This window comes from Humulus lupulus, chromosome 3 (assembly GCF_963169125.1).
Source record: "Humulus lupulus chromosome 3, drHumLupu1.1, whole genome shotgun sequence".
In the NCBI taxonomy this organism is placed as follows: domain Eukaryota; kingdom Viridiplantae; phylum Streptophyta; class Magnoliopsida; order Rosales; family Cannabaceae; genus Humulus; species Humulus lupulus.
In genome coordinates, this window is record NC_084795.1 from 83,911,098 (window position 1) to 83,928,171 (window position 17,074).

The 17,074-nt window shown below is 33.2% G+C and overlaps 2 protein-coding genes across 2 annotated transcripts; one reads left to right on the forward strand and one right to left on the reverse strand.

The window, feature by feature from the left end:
- The first annotated feature begins 494 nt into the window (after window positions 1–494).
- Window positions 495–3,539, forward strand: LOC133822901 (putative pentatricopeptide repeat-containing protein At1g69350, mitochondrial). Its single transcript, XM_062255368.1, has one exon. It carries the CDS (start codon window positions 873–875, stop codon window positions 3,294–3,296), a length of 2,424 nt encoding a protein of 807 aa, XP_062111352.1. The 5' UTR covers window positions 495–872; the 3' UTR covers window positions 3,297–3,539.
- Window positions 3,540–3,834: 295 nt separating this feature from the next.
- Window positions 3,835–6,747, reverse strand: LOC133822902 (pentatricopeptide repeat-containing protein At2g03380, mitochondrial). The gene has a single exon (XM_062255369.1). The coding sequence runs from the start codon at window positions 6,672–6,674 to the stop codon at window positions 4,476–4,478; it is 2,199 nt and encodes a 732-aa protein (XP_062111353.1). The 5' UTR covers window positions 6,675–6,747; the 3' UTR covers window positions 3,835–4,475.
- Window positions 6,748–17,074: the final 10,327 nt, after the last annotated feature.

Genomic DNA, 17,074 nt, shown 5'->3' on the forward strand with positions numbered 1-17,074 from the left:
ACTTCAAATTTGATTACATAACAAATAAGTGAGTAACAAAGAATAGTTGGAGTTTATTTGTGGATTTATTTAATGTATTCTCTTGCAAACTCGAAGTTTAGACTAGCATTGGATTATTACTTGCATGGCACCTCTAAATTTAAGACAATAAGTTAAAGCACTTGTTAAGAATGTGACTTATATTTATGTCAATGATTATATGAAGTGACTTGTATAATTCTCATAGTATTAGGGCTTTGAAGAACTTGATTAACTATCTTCTTTAAATTTCAGCATTTACTAAGTTTAAATAAAGCAGTTGTTAAGAATGTACTTGCCTATAGTCTTTGATTAAGAATGACCAAGAGTCATTTGAGTCTTGTGTTCAATAAAAAATTGAGTTTTGAGTTTTGAGTTCTTTCGTTAACACTGTCTATTTTTCAAATTAAATTAAATTTAGTATACAGTTTATTAATTGAGTGATCAATATCACTTATCGTCATGGTTACAAAGTAAGGGTATCAACTTGATTTATGGTGTGTTAAATTTGCTAGCCATCCTTATCTCTATTAAAACTTTCTAGCAGGGACAAAAGCAACTAGGAAAAAGAGGCATATAATGATGAAAGTACTCTAGTTGGCCAAAGCCGAAGCTTAGGATGCTTCCCTTACTTGGACTTGGTTTTCTGGTCTCTCATTCTCACCACTCTGCCGAGAAAATGATAGGACCATTTAGAACGTTGAAAGTATTTGACACTTTAGCTTACTTAGTTCGTGCTGTAGCCCACTGAGGTCAAAACTGGTTTCGCAGCTAAAACCTTTAGACGTTCATGCCGTTCCCACTGATTTAGTTGACCAATCTTCTACTTGAGCCACAAGTTGAAGAAGATAACAATGACCCTTTACATGCCCTTATTCAGGTCCTGCACCACCTTAAGAACACTTGTTCAAGTCCATGCCCACCTCTTTGTCTCTGGTCTCCACAAAGACCCACAAGCTTCAACCAAGCTAATACAGTCCTATGCCCAAATGGGTTCCCTCCAATCCTCAAGACAAGTCTTCGAAACCTTCACCCACCCAGATTTTTTTATGTGGGGTGTGCTTATCAAATGCTATGTGTGGAACCACTTATTTGAAGAAGCCATTGCATTGTACCATAAAATGTTGTACCTTCGAATCCATGTCAATAGATTTATATTCCCATCCGTTCTGAGAGCTTTTTCCCGTTCTGGTGATGTGGATAGTGGTGGTAAGCTTCATGGGAGAGCAATCAAATGTGGATTTGATAATGATGGTATTGTTCAGACTTCGCTGCTCCTTATGTATGGGGAATTTGGGTGCTTAGATAATGCTCGGGAGGTGTTTGAGGCAATGTCAGTGAAAGACTTAGTTGCATGGAGTGCCATGATTGAATCTTGCGTGGAGAACGGGATGGCAAATGAAGGCTTGGACATGTTTTGTTGGATGGTCTGTGAAGGTGTTAACCCAGATTCAGTCACAATGCTTAGTGTGGTTGATGCTTGTGGTGATTTGGGGTCTTCAAGACTAGTTAAATCGGTCCATGGTTACATTGTGAGAAGAAGCATAAAAACTGATGGGTCCTTGGATAGTTCTCTGATTATCATGTATAGCAAATGTGGAGACTTACATGGTGCAGAGATGCTTTTTGAAAATGTAACTCGTCCAAGTACTTCTTCTTGGACTGCAATGCTTTCCTGCTACAATCAAAATGGTTGCTTCAGAAAAGCAATAGATATTTTTGTGAAAATGCAGTTGATGAAAGTTGAACCGAATTCACTAACCATGATGAGTGTTCTACGTTCTTGTGCCAATTTAGGTCTGCTCAAAGAAGGGAAATCAATCCATTGCTTTGCTATTAGAAAAGCTGTAGACTTTGATATTCTAAAACCAACATTGCTAGAGTTATATGCTCATTGCAGGAGACTAAGTGACTGTGAGAAGATTCTTCTTACAACTGGAGAGAAGAATATTGTGCAGTGGAATACACTTATTTCGATTCTTGCTCGCAAGGGTCTTTTGAAGGAGGCATTATTAGTTTTTAAACTGATGATAACAGAAGGACTAATGCCAGACTCATATAGCCTTGCAAGCTCCCTGTCAGCTTGTGGAAATGTGGGTCAATTACATCTTGGACATCAGATACATAGTCACATCTTAAAAAGAAGTTATTTTGATGAGTTTGTCCAGAATTCATTAATTGACATGTACTGCAAATGTGGTATTATGGATTCATCATACAAGATATTTGACAAGCTTAAACAGAAAAGTGTTGTGACATGGAATTGTATGATCTGTGGATTTTCCCAGAATGGTTACTCATCTGAGGCAATCAGTCTTTTTGATCAAATGTACTCTACCCGGCTTCAGATGAATGAAGTGACCTTCTTGCTAGTAATCCAAGCTTGCTCCGAATTAGGTTACTTAGAAAAGGGAAAATGGCTTCACCACAAGCTCATTACGTGTGGTATGAGCCAAGATACTTATGTTGGTACTGCTCTAACTAACATGTATGCTAAGTGTGGGGACCTTATAACTGCTCGCAGAGTTTTTGATAGCATTTCTGAAAAGAGTATTGTATCATGGAGCGTCATGATTGCCGGGTATGGCATACATGGTGAGATCAATGGGGCCATAACACTCTTTAATCAGATATTAGAATCAGGAATGAAACCAAATGATGTTACCTTTATGAATGTTTTATCAGCTTGCAGCCACGCAGGTTCTGTCGAAGAAGGAAAACTATATTTCAAGATGATGAAGAATTTTGGTATTGAGCCAAACACTGAACATTTTGCTTGTATGGTTGACCTTCTGAGTCGAGCTGGTGATCTCTATGGAGCATATGATATTATCAAATCCATGCCAGTGTTTGTGGAAGCTAGCATCTGGAGTTCCTTGCTTAATGGTTGTCGAATTCACCAAAGAATGGACATGCTTAATAATATTCAAAAAGACATTTCAGATATAAGTAGTGATGATCCTGGATACTATACTTTGTTATCTAACATATATGCTGAAGAAGGAAACTGGGATGAATTTGGGAAGGTGAGATCAAGGATGAAACATATTGGCCTGAAGAAGATTCCGGGATACAGTACAATTGAGCTTGAAAACAGAACTTATAGATTTGGAGCTGGAGATGTTCCTCATCCAGACATGAAGGAAATCTGTAGATTTTTAGACAACTTTAAGTGTCTGGCACAGGAACAAGATTGTAGCATAGAATATAATGGTACATTATCTTACAGTAACATATTATCTTGGGACAATAAAGCTATGAAGTTTGGAGCTGCCTAATTCATTGAAGCCATATACTATCCTCATGATTGAAACACCTGATTACACCAGCAGTCGAAGGTAGTTCTGGTAGGTTTTTTGTTCATGTCGTTGTAATATGATGACATATACATGCACAAAAGCGTTCTAAAAAAAGGATGAGGTACCACTTGGCTATGTTGATAAGTTAGAGACGGACAACCTATTCTGTAACTAACGATTGAAAAAGAAAATAAGTATAAAGAAAGCTATTATTTCATATCACTTGGGCATAGCCTAAATGCTTTAGTGCCATTGGACTTCAGGTATGCTACTTTACATAATAGCCAACAATATTTAACCTTGTGTTTGGTCCGGTAGGTCTTTATTAGCTTCTGCTGCTCGAATTATTGCTTGATCTACTACTATACGTAGTAACAGCCTATTGGTAAATTTATTTGCATTTTTCCCTTGAAAAACAAAGGACAACATCATGCGTAAGTTGAATTGGAAGTCTTTTCCTTGAACAAGTTTATCAAAGAATATCTACAAAAATTAAAGAACAATTTTAGCTGAAAACTTCGTATAGGGTAAAGTATAAAATTTGTCTTTTTTTTTTTTATTTCCACTCAAGTATTTCTACACATATATGAACATATACTCGTCTTTGAGAGTAAAAAAAAAAAGTATTATGCCGTTAATGATAACCCTACAGGTCTTCACAGTGATTCTGTCCACTCTAGCCAACAGGGTGTATAGTACAATGTCTTTCTCAATTCATCGGTCCAACCCTGAGTATTTACTTGCATCAAATTCTTGTCTCATGCATCGCCGAAATAGAGCTTTGGAAATGATCTAGCAAATCACCATTGTCCTACTGTCGTGTAAGAAGAAGCTCTTCTTTAACTTGTTAATAGGATCTGCCGAGAACTACTGTCTCAAAGGTAGCAGGGCAAAGAAAATAATAAATAAATAATTGTAAACAATATTTTTTTAGCTCTGCCTGCTGATGATTATTGCCTTCTGGTAAAGGATTTTATCATTTATGGGTGCAAAATCTTGGGCAGATTTTGATCAGTAAATTGAAGGTGTCACCATGCTATAATCAATCTTTGAATGACTCAAAGCTTTTAAGTTTATCTTCACACTGGCAAGAAGTCTTATAGATATCCCCCAATCATCCCAACTTGGTGGTTCTCATCTCAAAAAGCAACCACATAACTAAGCAACACATGCCACTCTTGCAGCTGAAATATCATTACAGCTATTCATCTCCACCATGCTACTCCCAGGAGACTTGCTGAACCCTCTTTGCTTCATCATCTCTCTCACCTGCTTAACCTGGCTCCACCTTCCACCCGAGGCATAAAGGTTAGACATGAGCACATAGTAACAAGCCTTGTGAGGGTTGAGCTCTAGCATTTTCCTGATCACAATTTCTCCAAGATCAAACCTCGAATAGAGTTCGCATCCATGAAGAAAAGCTCCCAACAAACTCACATCTGGTTGAACGGGTAAATTTTTAATGAACTCCATGGCCTCCTCAAGTTTTCCATCACGAGCCAATAGATAGACCATACATGTATAATGCTTCATGGAAGGCACGAACTTATAGTGCTGGCACATTAGATTGAAATACCTCCAACCCTCCTGAACCATTCCTGAATGACTACAAGCTGATAGAATAGTTGTGAAGATTTCTTCATTAGGTTGAATATCATCCTTCAACATTTCATTGAAGAGTGTAAAAGATCCACTGTTGTCTCCTTGTATCCCATACCCATCAATCATTGTGCTCCATGTAATACTGTTCTTCTCTTTCATTCCATTGAAAACTATACGTGCAGATTTAGTGTCCCCAGATTTTGCGTAAAAGTTCAGCAGTGCAGTCCCCACAACCACATTATTTGTCATTAGGCCCCCCTTTATGGAGTAGGCATGAAGAGAGGAACCAACTCGAAGAGAACCAAGGAAAGCACAAGCTGAAAGGACACCGACTAGCGTGATACCATCGGGTGCGAATGACTCTGATCTCATTCTATGGAACATTTGAAGAGCTTCGTATGCACACCAATTTTGCGAATATCCAGAAATGATTGAATTCCATGCTATCACATTCCTGTCCAAGACCGTTTCAAAGACATAACGGGCATCACCAAGCGTATGGCATTTTGCATACATGTCCACCAGAGCATTTCTAACTATTGAGTCTTCCAAACCCAGTTTAACCCCAAGACCATGAATTACCCTCCCCAAATTCAAATTACTCAACTGTGCACATGATGAAAGTAAACTGGCTGTGGTGAATGAATTTGGTTGAAAACCAACCCATTTACTGTCAGTAAATAAATTCAAGGCCTTGTCCGGATGACCAGTCTGACAGTAGCCAACAATCATTGCCGTCCAAGACACAAGGTCAACTGTGGATAGCTCATCAAACACACAACGAGCATCTCTAATGCTCCCACACTTGACGTACATGTCTAGAAGAGCTGTGCCTAAGACATAATTAAGTTCAAAACCGCTTTTACTAACATATCCATGAAACCATCTTCCTTGATGCAAAGCTCCTAATTTAGTACAAGCTTTGACTAAGCTCCCTAATGTAACCTCGTTGCATTCAACAAAACCTTCTCTCATCCGATTAAACAAAGCCAAGCCTTCTTTGGCACAGTCATTCTGGACATACCCGACAATCATTGTAGTCCAAGAGACCACATTTCGATCAAGAATTCCATCAAACACCGCTCGAGAATTCTCAATCCATCCGCATCTCGCATACATATCAACCAAGCCTGTCAACACAAAGCTATCAGGATTTCCCGCCTTTTCAATTAGGCAATGCACCTTTCTCCCTTCTTCAATGTTGCGCGACTCACTGCATGCCTTCAACACAATCGAGAAAACAATATTATCATTCTCTTTTACACGCAGTCTCATGTGATTATGAAACCTTAAAACCGCCGAATAAAATTCATTCAAGAAATACCACCTAAGCATCGCTTTCCACGAATAAAAATCTGGGTTAGGCATTTGATCGAACAGTTGTCGTGCATATCGAATGTAGCCAAACGAACCATACAAACTAACCAATTTAGTGTTGCAGATAATATCTTCGGTTAGCCCATTTAATATGAGCAAAGCGTGAATTTTCTTGAGGGAATCGATGTTTCTGCAGATACCCAGAAGAGAGAAATAGGGATTGGAGAAGATGGACTGTACCGAAGCTATAGTTTGAGAAAATGGAGGCAATTCTGAATATGTTGAATTAGTCATAGTCCTCCATTGAAATACACCTCCCTTCTTGAGGTTGAATATGTTTAACCGTAAGGCAGAGCCAAGCTTCTTCATACTCCTATTTCTTTTCTCTCGCTCAAAACTACTGATATTGAAGGAGAAAAGCAGAGCTTCTCCCGCCATTGAGCAAATTAAGCCCAACCCATTAAATAATTTAGGCCCACATTTATTTTTTTTTTACATGAAATATGGGAGAATTTTCAAAATTTTGATAAATATGGCATTTTTTGTGTGTATTTTTTTATGGTATTTTATGTTTTTTTTTTTTTTACTTTTTTATGGGAATTGTGTTTCTCATATTTGTGTAATAATTTATTAGTTTTACCATATTTAATTATATAAGATTATTGTGGCTAATTTTGACTTTTTATGAGGGTATTTCAGTAATTGTAGGTATTATTATTATTCTTTTGTTCAGACATTGAAAAACATTTTTGAATCATTTTTAAAAAAAAAATCAAGCTCGTTTCTGCCATGCAAGTACTCGAGTACATATAACCTCAATTTTTCTCTAGCTTGCTTCCTTTGTACGCTTTTATATTTCCCCAATTTCGTTGTACTCGTGTTCTTCAGTGATTGATTTTCTTCAATCGATTCGTCTTCTTCGTTTTGTTTTTAGGGTTTGGTCTTTATTTTCTCTGGTTCTAACATTGATGTTTGTGGGTTTATCGTGCTTTTGCTGTGTTCGAGGTGATGAGTACCTGGTTACATGTGTTATGTTTTTATATTTGTTTTTCACTTTCGTTTTTGTTATTTGTGTTTTACTTTTGTAGTGAGTTTTGCATTTTAAGTTCAAACAATTCTGATGGAAGAGTCTGAGTTTTCTAGTGATGTTGTTGTTGGAGTTGGTGAAGTTGGTGATTCTTCTACTTCTGATAATATTGCTCAGAATTTGTTTGATTCCGATAAGAAATCATCTGAAGATGTAGAGAATGCTTCGAAGGTGGCTGACGTTGGTGATGAGATTGGTGAAGTTTTTCCTCGGAGGAGCAATATTACTCGTGTGAAGTCTGTTGCAAAGAAGAAGAGTAAAGCTCTTGCATCTGTTAAATAGAGGAGAAAATCATTTGCATATGGAAGTAAAGAGGATAAATTTAATGCATCGGGAAGTAAGGATGCTAAAGTTGATACCATTGAGGCGAACCATGTTGTTGTATGTGTTTATTTTCTCAAGTATAATAATTTTTTTCCATATGGTGATGTTAATGCAACCGGGTTCACATTCGGTGTTTGTGTTTGTTTTATTATTATCATTGTCATTTTTTTCCTTAAAGTATTATTTTTCTCTATTATTGGTTACATGTGTTACTGGTTACTGATAGATAAGTTTACAATTATTTTTTTATGAAATTGATTACATGTTTTTGTAATTGGTTTGTTTGTCTCTTTTGCAGGCTCATTTAAAGATGAGTCCCTCTAAGAGGTTTGGAAGTAAGGTTCAAAGTTTCAATGACAAGCTTCTCATTAAAGACTTGAAAAAAAAGTTCACTAGAAAACAAAAAGAAATGTTTAAGAAGACGCCATTTGGGCACTTCTTAAGTGTTTTTTATATTCATTTCCAAACCCAACTTGCACAACTGGTTTTGTTGAGAAAGGTGTCTCATGAGAGAAAGGATGCAGAGATGTGTTTTAAGTTGGGTCGTAGGGTTTGTAGGTTTTCTATTGAGGAGTTTGCCATTGTTACAGAACTTAACTGCCATGGTCTTTATGATATAATTCTTTTACATAAAAAGAAGGTTTCTTTTAAGAAAATATTTTTTGGTCGTTTTAGTGGTAAAGTGTCAAAGGTAGAATTGAGTAATGCTTTCAATAGTAAGGAGTTAGTAGATGATGATGATGTTATGAATTTGGTGATAGTTTATTTGTTAGGAAACTACTTGTATAGCTATACAAGTCACAAATTGGTTGATGACTTTTTTTTTTTGAGTTAAATACTGATGGACCCAAAACGGGTATGTTTTAAATACTTATAACTCGCAAGCGCACAAATCGTATATGAAATAAAGTGTTTGTGTAAGCACGAGATCGAACCCAAAGGAGTTGTCTAAAATAAAAAAGAAAACTATTTTGAATCAAAATTAATAAATTCTAACCTAGCTCCAAAGATTGATGAGAATTTGTGACAAGAAAATCAAATAAGAGACAATAATAAAGAAATTAAAGACTATATATAAACATAAATTAATAATAGAAATCAAGATGGTAAAAGAAGATTATTAAGGTATTAGAATCCACAAAATATAAGTTCAATAATATTTATAAGTACATTGATTCCCAAGTTTTAGTGATAGTTAAAATAAATCAAACTATCATTTTCCAAATAGATTTATAATTTTAAGCACAAATTACTTCTAAAAAGATAAGATTTTTCTTTACTTTTCAAAAAGTATAATTTCAAAGTATTTAATGTGAATCAACTTAATGAAACAACAAAAAATCAAATAACATTATTTATAAGGCAAAACATAAAATATTTGTTCTAAGCATTGGATGTGTACAATTTAATGATACATCTTACACAAAGAATATTATGTTTTTGCACTAATGAAGAACAAAATGTAAATATGTAGTAACAATAAAAAATACATGATATTTAAGATGAAAGACTATATTTGAAAAAGAAAAATCCATAAACTTTGTTGCACAAAATGGGAAATCAACATACAAAATAAATACTATCTAGTTACATATTGTTTCATCATCACCTTAATAATCTTTAAAAGATTAGAAACTCATAACTATAATAGAAAATACAAAAAAAATTACAAACATAACTTAGGAAAATTTGGAGGAAAACCCCCAAATTATTCCTCTAAAAATACATAGAAAATTAACCAAAAAGAAGATGAAGAGAATAGAGAGGTTTGAAAGTGTAGAAACTTTGTGGTATGACCTCTCTTCCAACAAGCACTCTAAATGGTCTTGAAAATTCCCTATTTATAGCCAAAATGATAACATTAAAATAATCAATTTAAATTGATTAAATTAATAATAATATGGCAAATAGAGGTAAATTTTAGGGTGTAATGATGATTTTGGGGTAAAATGTGTAGAAAAGTTTGGGTAAAAAAAAATAGCAATTTTAGACAAAAGGGGACAAGGGAACAAAGATGCTTTTGTTAGGCTCAAAATGCACAAAGGTGGCTTGGTGGGTTGTGGCAGGCGGCTGAAGCATGTGTGCTTCGGTGGTGGGTTGAGTGGAGTTGGCTGCTGGGAGGAGGATTGGGCCAAACTGGGCTGGGGGAGCACGGCTGAAGGGGTTGATGGGTGAAAGAGATGGCTGGCACAGGTTGGGTCGGGTGGAGACTTGTTGGGCCGAGAGGCTTGAGCCGAGAAAGCAGCTAGGCTCGTGGAGGCGGATTGGGCCTGGAGTAGCAGGGAGCAAGCGGCAGAAGGAAGGGAGGCACTCGGCTGGGGCAGCTGGTGGGCTTGGCTGGGCAACTTGGTGGGTTGATTTCAGTTCTGCCATTTTTTCTTTTCTTTCCTTGAAAATGCCATTTCTTTTCCTTCATTATTCTTGCTTTTCAAGAGCAAAAATGCAACAAATTCTCTACAACAATAACATAAATTAAATTAAAACTAAATATTTTCAATAATAAAATACACAATATAAGTTTTATGAAAATATTAATTAAAACTTAATTTACTTAAATATTTAAGTTCAAAATTGCATCTTTTTACTTCTAACTTAACAATATTAATTGTAAATAATTAAACTATAACATTTTACAATAATATAACTATAAAAATACACAAAAATCTATAAAATTAAAATAAACCTAATAAATTAAAAATTACTTAAAAACTTAATAAATTAATTAAAAACTCAAGAACTAAGCAACAATTAGCATATAAAAAATAGTAAAATAACTCTATTTTGTAGAGTCATCACATCCCCAAACTTAATATTTTGCTGGTCCTCAAACAAAAGAAAATTTAAAAACACACACTTTTTTTTAATTGGTGATGTCAAATGTTTTAGTCAAAAATTATATAATGGAAATAGTTCAAAGAAAATCATAAATAAAAGTAAAGCTTATGTAATTAATTGAAAAGTTAAAATTATTTTCAAAATAAATATTTAACATGCAAACACAAAAGCATCAAATCATCATGTGAACATTAGACAAGCTTATGCAAACAAAAATAAATTAAATCTCAAGAGATAATCAAGCAAATTCTAGGATTTTTCAAAAATTTTTAGAGATTTAAAGAATTTAATGTTTAAATAAACTTTGTCCAAATATCACAATAATTTAAATAGAATAGAAAAGTGTCATATAATGAATAATAATAATAATAATAAATATATAATTAAACAAAACTAACTCAAAAATCAAAGACAAAGCTTAAGATTTATTTATATTTTTCTAAGAACTAAGAATAATTTCAATCATAATTCTTATCATCGGAAAATGAAAATCACCAATATTTTTTTTTTCAAATAAAACAAAGAATATATATATTTTTTTAATTTTACAACAAATGAAAAAACATGCAAAAACACAAAGAAAACACACATAAACACCAAGAAAAACACATACACACTACCCCCAAACTTAAATGAAACATTGTCTTCAATGAGTAATAAAATGGAAAAAGTTAAGAAATACTCCCTTGGATGTATGCTTCTTTGATTTGACTCATTTGTTTTCTTCTCTTCTTTTCTTTTTGGGCAAGAAGTTTCCTTCAAGCTTTTGAAAACACATGAAACAAAAATACATAACAAAAGTGAAATATAAAATGAAACATAACAAGTATGGGTTGCCTCCCACAAAGCGCTTTAGTTTATAGTCTTTAGCTCGACTATAATTTATTTTTTTCTTTTAACCTACACCCAATCGATAGTGTAGAATTTCATTAGTAGGGTGAGTAATGACTTTGATGCAAATGTCATAAATAATAATTGATAACATCACACCTACAAGAAAGTTAGAAATGTGCAATTTTAAGGGAATATCAATAAAATAAGAAAATGACATATCTATATTAGACTCCTTTTCATTTTGAATAAATATACAAATTTGTTCAATTACGAGCTCTTGAGATATAATTATATCTTTTTCATTTTCTTCATGAGCCTCGAAAATTATTTTATCCAACTCTTTTGTTTCATTAGGGGGGTTGGATGCATATTACAAGTTCTTCAACAACTTCATTCTCTTTTTCACTTTCAATCTGACTATTTTGATTGTGAATGGGTTGGTTGGGATAAACTTGTTTTTCCGACTGTATAACAGTTGCAAGTTGTCCTACTATTTTCTCAATTTTTGAGATTGAATGAGACTGGGCTTGTAAGATTTGGTAGGTTGATTGCATGAATTGTTGTATGGTATCCTCTAAAGATGAGCTCGTTTCTTGTTGAATGAGATATGATAGGTCGGATTGGGCATGACTTTGATTAGATATGTTGAATTCATGCTCTTGATTCATTGGAGATTGGGTATGGCTTCATGAAAAATTTGGATTATAGGTGGGGGCAAATGGGATATCAAAGGATTCAACATAATCATGCATATCATTAGTTTCTCCATAATTTAAATTTGATTGCACATAATAGTTGTACTCAGAATTCCAACTATAATTAAAATGATTTATATGGTAAAAAATAAATGACAAACTAAATTTTTTTGTTTTTTAAATGACAATTAAGGTAAAAAGAAAAAGGAAATAAAATTAAGAGAACAAAAACAATGTTAAGATATTAAACAAAATTTAGGAGGCACAAGTTGCATCAACTAATAAAAATAAAAAGTTAGGAGGCACAAGTGCCATCAACTAGTAAATTGCAAAAAAAATAAAAAATAAAAATAACAACAAGATAAATAAAGAAAATTACAACAAAATTAGGAGGCACAAGTGCTGTTAACTTATAAAAATTAAAATGATAGATAGGAGGCACAAGTGCCGTCAACTATAAAAATTAAAAAGATAGATAGGAGGCACAAGTGCCGTCAACTATAAAAATTCAAAAGATAGATAGGAGGCACAAGTGCCGTCAACTAAAAAAAACAATAAATATAACTAAATAAGTAAGTTTTTTTTATGGGTGGTAGAACCGTCCCAAATTTTCTTTTTATCTTTTTTTTAGTTTTTAGATAAATATATAATTTTTTTTTGTATTTTTGTATATAATTTTTTTAATGCGAAAATTTAAATAACTAGTAGAAGAATTCACTAACCTTGAGATAAATTTCATTTCTTTTTCTTGCAACTCCCCAACAACGGCGCCAAAAACTTGATCGACCCAAAACGGGTATGTTTTAAATATTTATAACTCGAAAGCGCACGGATCGTATATGAGATATAGTGTTCGTGTAAGTACGAGATCGAACCTAAATGAGTTGTCTAAAAGAAAAAAGAAAACTATTTTAAATCAAAATTAATAAATTCTAACCTAGCTCCAAATATTGATGACATTTTGTGACAAGAAAATCAAATAAGAGACAATAATAAAGAAATTAAAGACAATATATAAACATAAATTAATAGTAGAAATCAAGATGGTAAAAGAAGATTATTAAGGTATTAGAATCCACAAAATATAAGTTCAATACTATTTATAAGTACATTGATTCCCAGGTTTTAGTGATAGTTAAAATAAATCAAACTATTATTTTCCAAATAGATTTATAATTTTAAGCACAAATTACTTCGAAAAATATAAGATTTTTCTTTACTTTTCAAAAAGTATAATTTCAAAGTATTTAATGTGAATCAACCTAATGAAACAACAAAAAATCAAATAATATTATTTATAAGGCAAAACATAATATTTTTGTTCTAAGGATTGGATGTGTACAATTTAATGACACATCTTACACAAAGAATATTATGTTTTTGCACTAATGAAGAACAAAGTGTAAATATGTAGTAACAATAAAAAAATATATGATATTTAAGATGAAAGAAGATATTTGAAAAAGAAAAATCTATAAACCTTGTTGCACAAAATGGGAAATCAACATACAAAATAAATATTATCTAGTTACATATTGTTCCATCATCACCTTAATCATCTTTAAAAGATTAGAAACTCATAACTAAAACAGAAAATACAAACAAAAAAATTACAAACATAACTTAGGAAAATTTGGAGGAAAACCCCCAAATTGTTCATCTAAAAATACATAGAAAATTAACCAAAAAGAAAAAGAAGATAAAGAGAATAGAGAGGTTTGAAAGTGTAGAAACTTTGTGGTATGACCTCTCTTCCAACAAACACTCTAAATGGTCTTGAAAATTCCCTATTTATAGCCAAAATGATAGTATTAAAATAATCAATTTAAATTGATTAAATTAATTAAATTTATAATAATATGGCAAATAGGGGTAAATTTTAGAGTGTAATGATGATTTTGTTAGGAAAACTTATACATGATCTTTATTTATTTTCATGTATATCTAATATTAAACATATTAATACAAGATAGCCTAAAACATGTTTCTAAAATTGAATTCAAAGAGAAACAAATAATAGAATACTTACAGTATACGTAGCGGAATGAAACATTCATTCCTTCAGTTTCACTAACTTTTGTATCCTCTCTATCGCAGAATATTATCAAGAAACTGAACCGATCTTCTATTTTCTTCACAATCTTCCAATGTATCCTTAGAACCACCTAGACTAGTGTGGGCAATTCTCAACACATGAGATAGATATAGAGAGAATAAGAGAAAATAACAAAGAGGCTTAGAAAATGACTTGTGTTTAGAGAGAATCTAAAACTATCAGAAAACCAGTGATTAAACTTATCTGTCGTCTCAGAAATCTTAACAGATGACTTCTCTCTAAGCACTCCTTTTATAGATTCAATTAGGCCATTTAATTTAATTAATAAAATAATAGCTATTTTGAAGCCCTAGGTCGAAATTATCATGGGCTTTAGGCCCGTGAAATTTCCTATTTGATTATAAGCTCATTGGACTTAAAATCAAGCCCTACATTATTTTCTATTGATTTAATTAAATAATTAATTATTTAAATCCTTTATCAAATTAATTATTTATAATTTGAACTTGGATTTAAACTTATTTATTAATTTAGATACCAATTTATCTTAATTAATAAATCTTCCATAATTTCTCTTTTCTTCTCAAAATTACACAACTTTGTGAAACTATCCAAAATTTACATGGCCAACTTTGATAATTCTAATTGATAATTAACTATCTAGATGATTTTATCCAAGGTACAATGGGGACCATGGGCCTATGAAATCAAGCTCCAATAAGTTATCATAAATCTAACAAATAAATTTACTAACTTATTAATTCCTCGTGACTCCACTATAGACTCGGAATTGCACTCTTGAATTCATAGAACGCTCTATAACAAATATAGATACGCTATTAATTATCCATTGTTACAACCATAATTTTCACTCAATCCTCTATAGACAGTCTACAATGAGATAGGACTAAAATACCGTTTTACCTCTTATTGTATTTTATCCTTAAAACACTTAGTTCCTTGTAAATAATATTTCAGTAAACTAATTTAATTACTAAAATGAGATCTCTATCATTTAACACCTTGAACCAAACTAAAAGGAAACCATTGTTTCACTTCTTCATCAGAAGCTATAGATGTTCATATCTATGATTAACACTCCCACTCAATTATACTACCAAGTTCCCAAGATGTAAGTATGGGCTAGTCCGTAGGGTAAGCTGGTAACGAACAAGTCAAAGAACTCAAATAATACAATCAGTTAGAATACTAACCACTCAGAATTGAGATTGAATTGACCTATGGTCAACTATATGATATGACTAGAATATATGATAACGATATATTTACTTATCTTATCAACTGTCAATATCGGTCCAGTCCGATGTAACAAATACATCCGATCTTATCTACTTTGCTAATGTTCTGGAAAGAACATAATACTGTAATGTGTAAGTAGATCATATCGTAGATTGGCAAGTCAGTGTAAATCCGGTGCACTGACTAATCTTAGGACTAACTTATTTTGAACATATAATTATATTTATATTCCACTGTGATTACGTCACTATAAATAAGATTAGCTATATGCTCGGGATTTAATAGAAGTTTATATTAAACAAATAATCATGAAAATAAAACATGTGAGCAAAGTGATTAACCAAGTCAAAAAAATGATTTCTATTCTTTTATTGATAATAAAATGAGATTACAAAGAATTTGGGTTTTAATTAGGGCATAAAACCCCAACAAACTCCGACTTGCACTAATTGAAACTAATGCCTTAATTCTACTAATCCCATTTCCTTGATATGTTTATCAAATGTAGCTTCTGGTAGTGTCTTTGTAAACAGATTCGTAAGATTGTCTTCAGTTGCAATCTTCATAACCTTCACATCTCCCCTGGCCACATATTCTCGAATAATGTGATACTTCCTTTCTATATGCTTACTCCTCTTGTGACTTCGAGGTTCTTTCGAGTTGGCTATCACTCATGTATTGTCACAAAACAACACAAGCGGTTTATCCATTTCTGGAATAACACCAAGATCTCAATAGAACTTCTTTAGCCAGACTATTTCCTTAGCTGTTTCTGATGCGGCTATGTACTCAGCCTCCATGGTGGAATCTGAGATTGCAGACTGCTTTACGCTTCTCCAAATCATAGCTCCACCCCCAAGAGCAAACACCATTCTAGAATTAGACTTCCTGTCATCGACATTAGTCTAAATAACTGAATCGGTGTAGCCTACAGGGTTCAAAACACCACCCTTGTAGACTAACATATAATCCATAGTCCGTCTCAAATACTTCAGGATATGCTTAACTGCTATCCAATGTCCTGCTCACTACTCCCACTACATAGCAGATATCTGGTCTAGTACACAACATGGCATACATCAGACTTCCAATTGCAGATGCGTAATGAACTTTTCTCATTGCATCTTCCTCTTCAAGAGTCTAGGGAGACTGCTTCTTTGAAAGATGAATTCCATGGCGGGATGGTAGACACCCTTTCTTGGAATTTGTCATTGAGAAACGCTCAAGCAATTTATCAATGTAAGCTGCTTGAGATAAAGCTAAAAGTTTGGTCTTTCTATCTCTGATGATTTGGATACCTAGAACATAACTTGCTTCACCCAAATCCTTCATCTGGAATTGAGTGCTCAACCAATTCTTCACATCTGATAATTTCTTAACATTATTTCCAATGAGTAAGATACATCTACATAAAGAACCAGGAATACCACTATTTGATTTGCCTTCAGTTGGTGAACACATGGCTCATCAATATTTTGTTCAAACCCATAGGTTTTGATTATTTCGTCAAACCTAAGATTCCAAGAACGAGAAGCTTGCTTAAGTCCGTAGATGGACCTATTCAACTTACAAACTTTTCCTTCTTGTCCAGATACTTTAAATCCTTTTGGCTGATCCATATAAATGACTTCGTCAAGCTTTCCATTAAGAAAAGTTGTCTTGACGTCCATTTGCCAGATCTCATAGTTGAGAGCGGCTGCTATTGATAGGAGGATGCGAATGGATTTGAGCATGGCTACCGGACTAA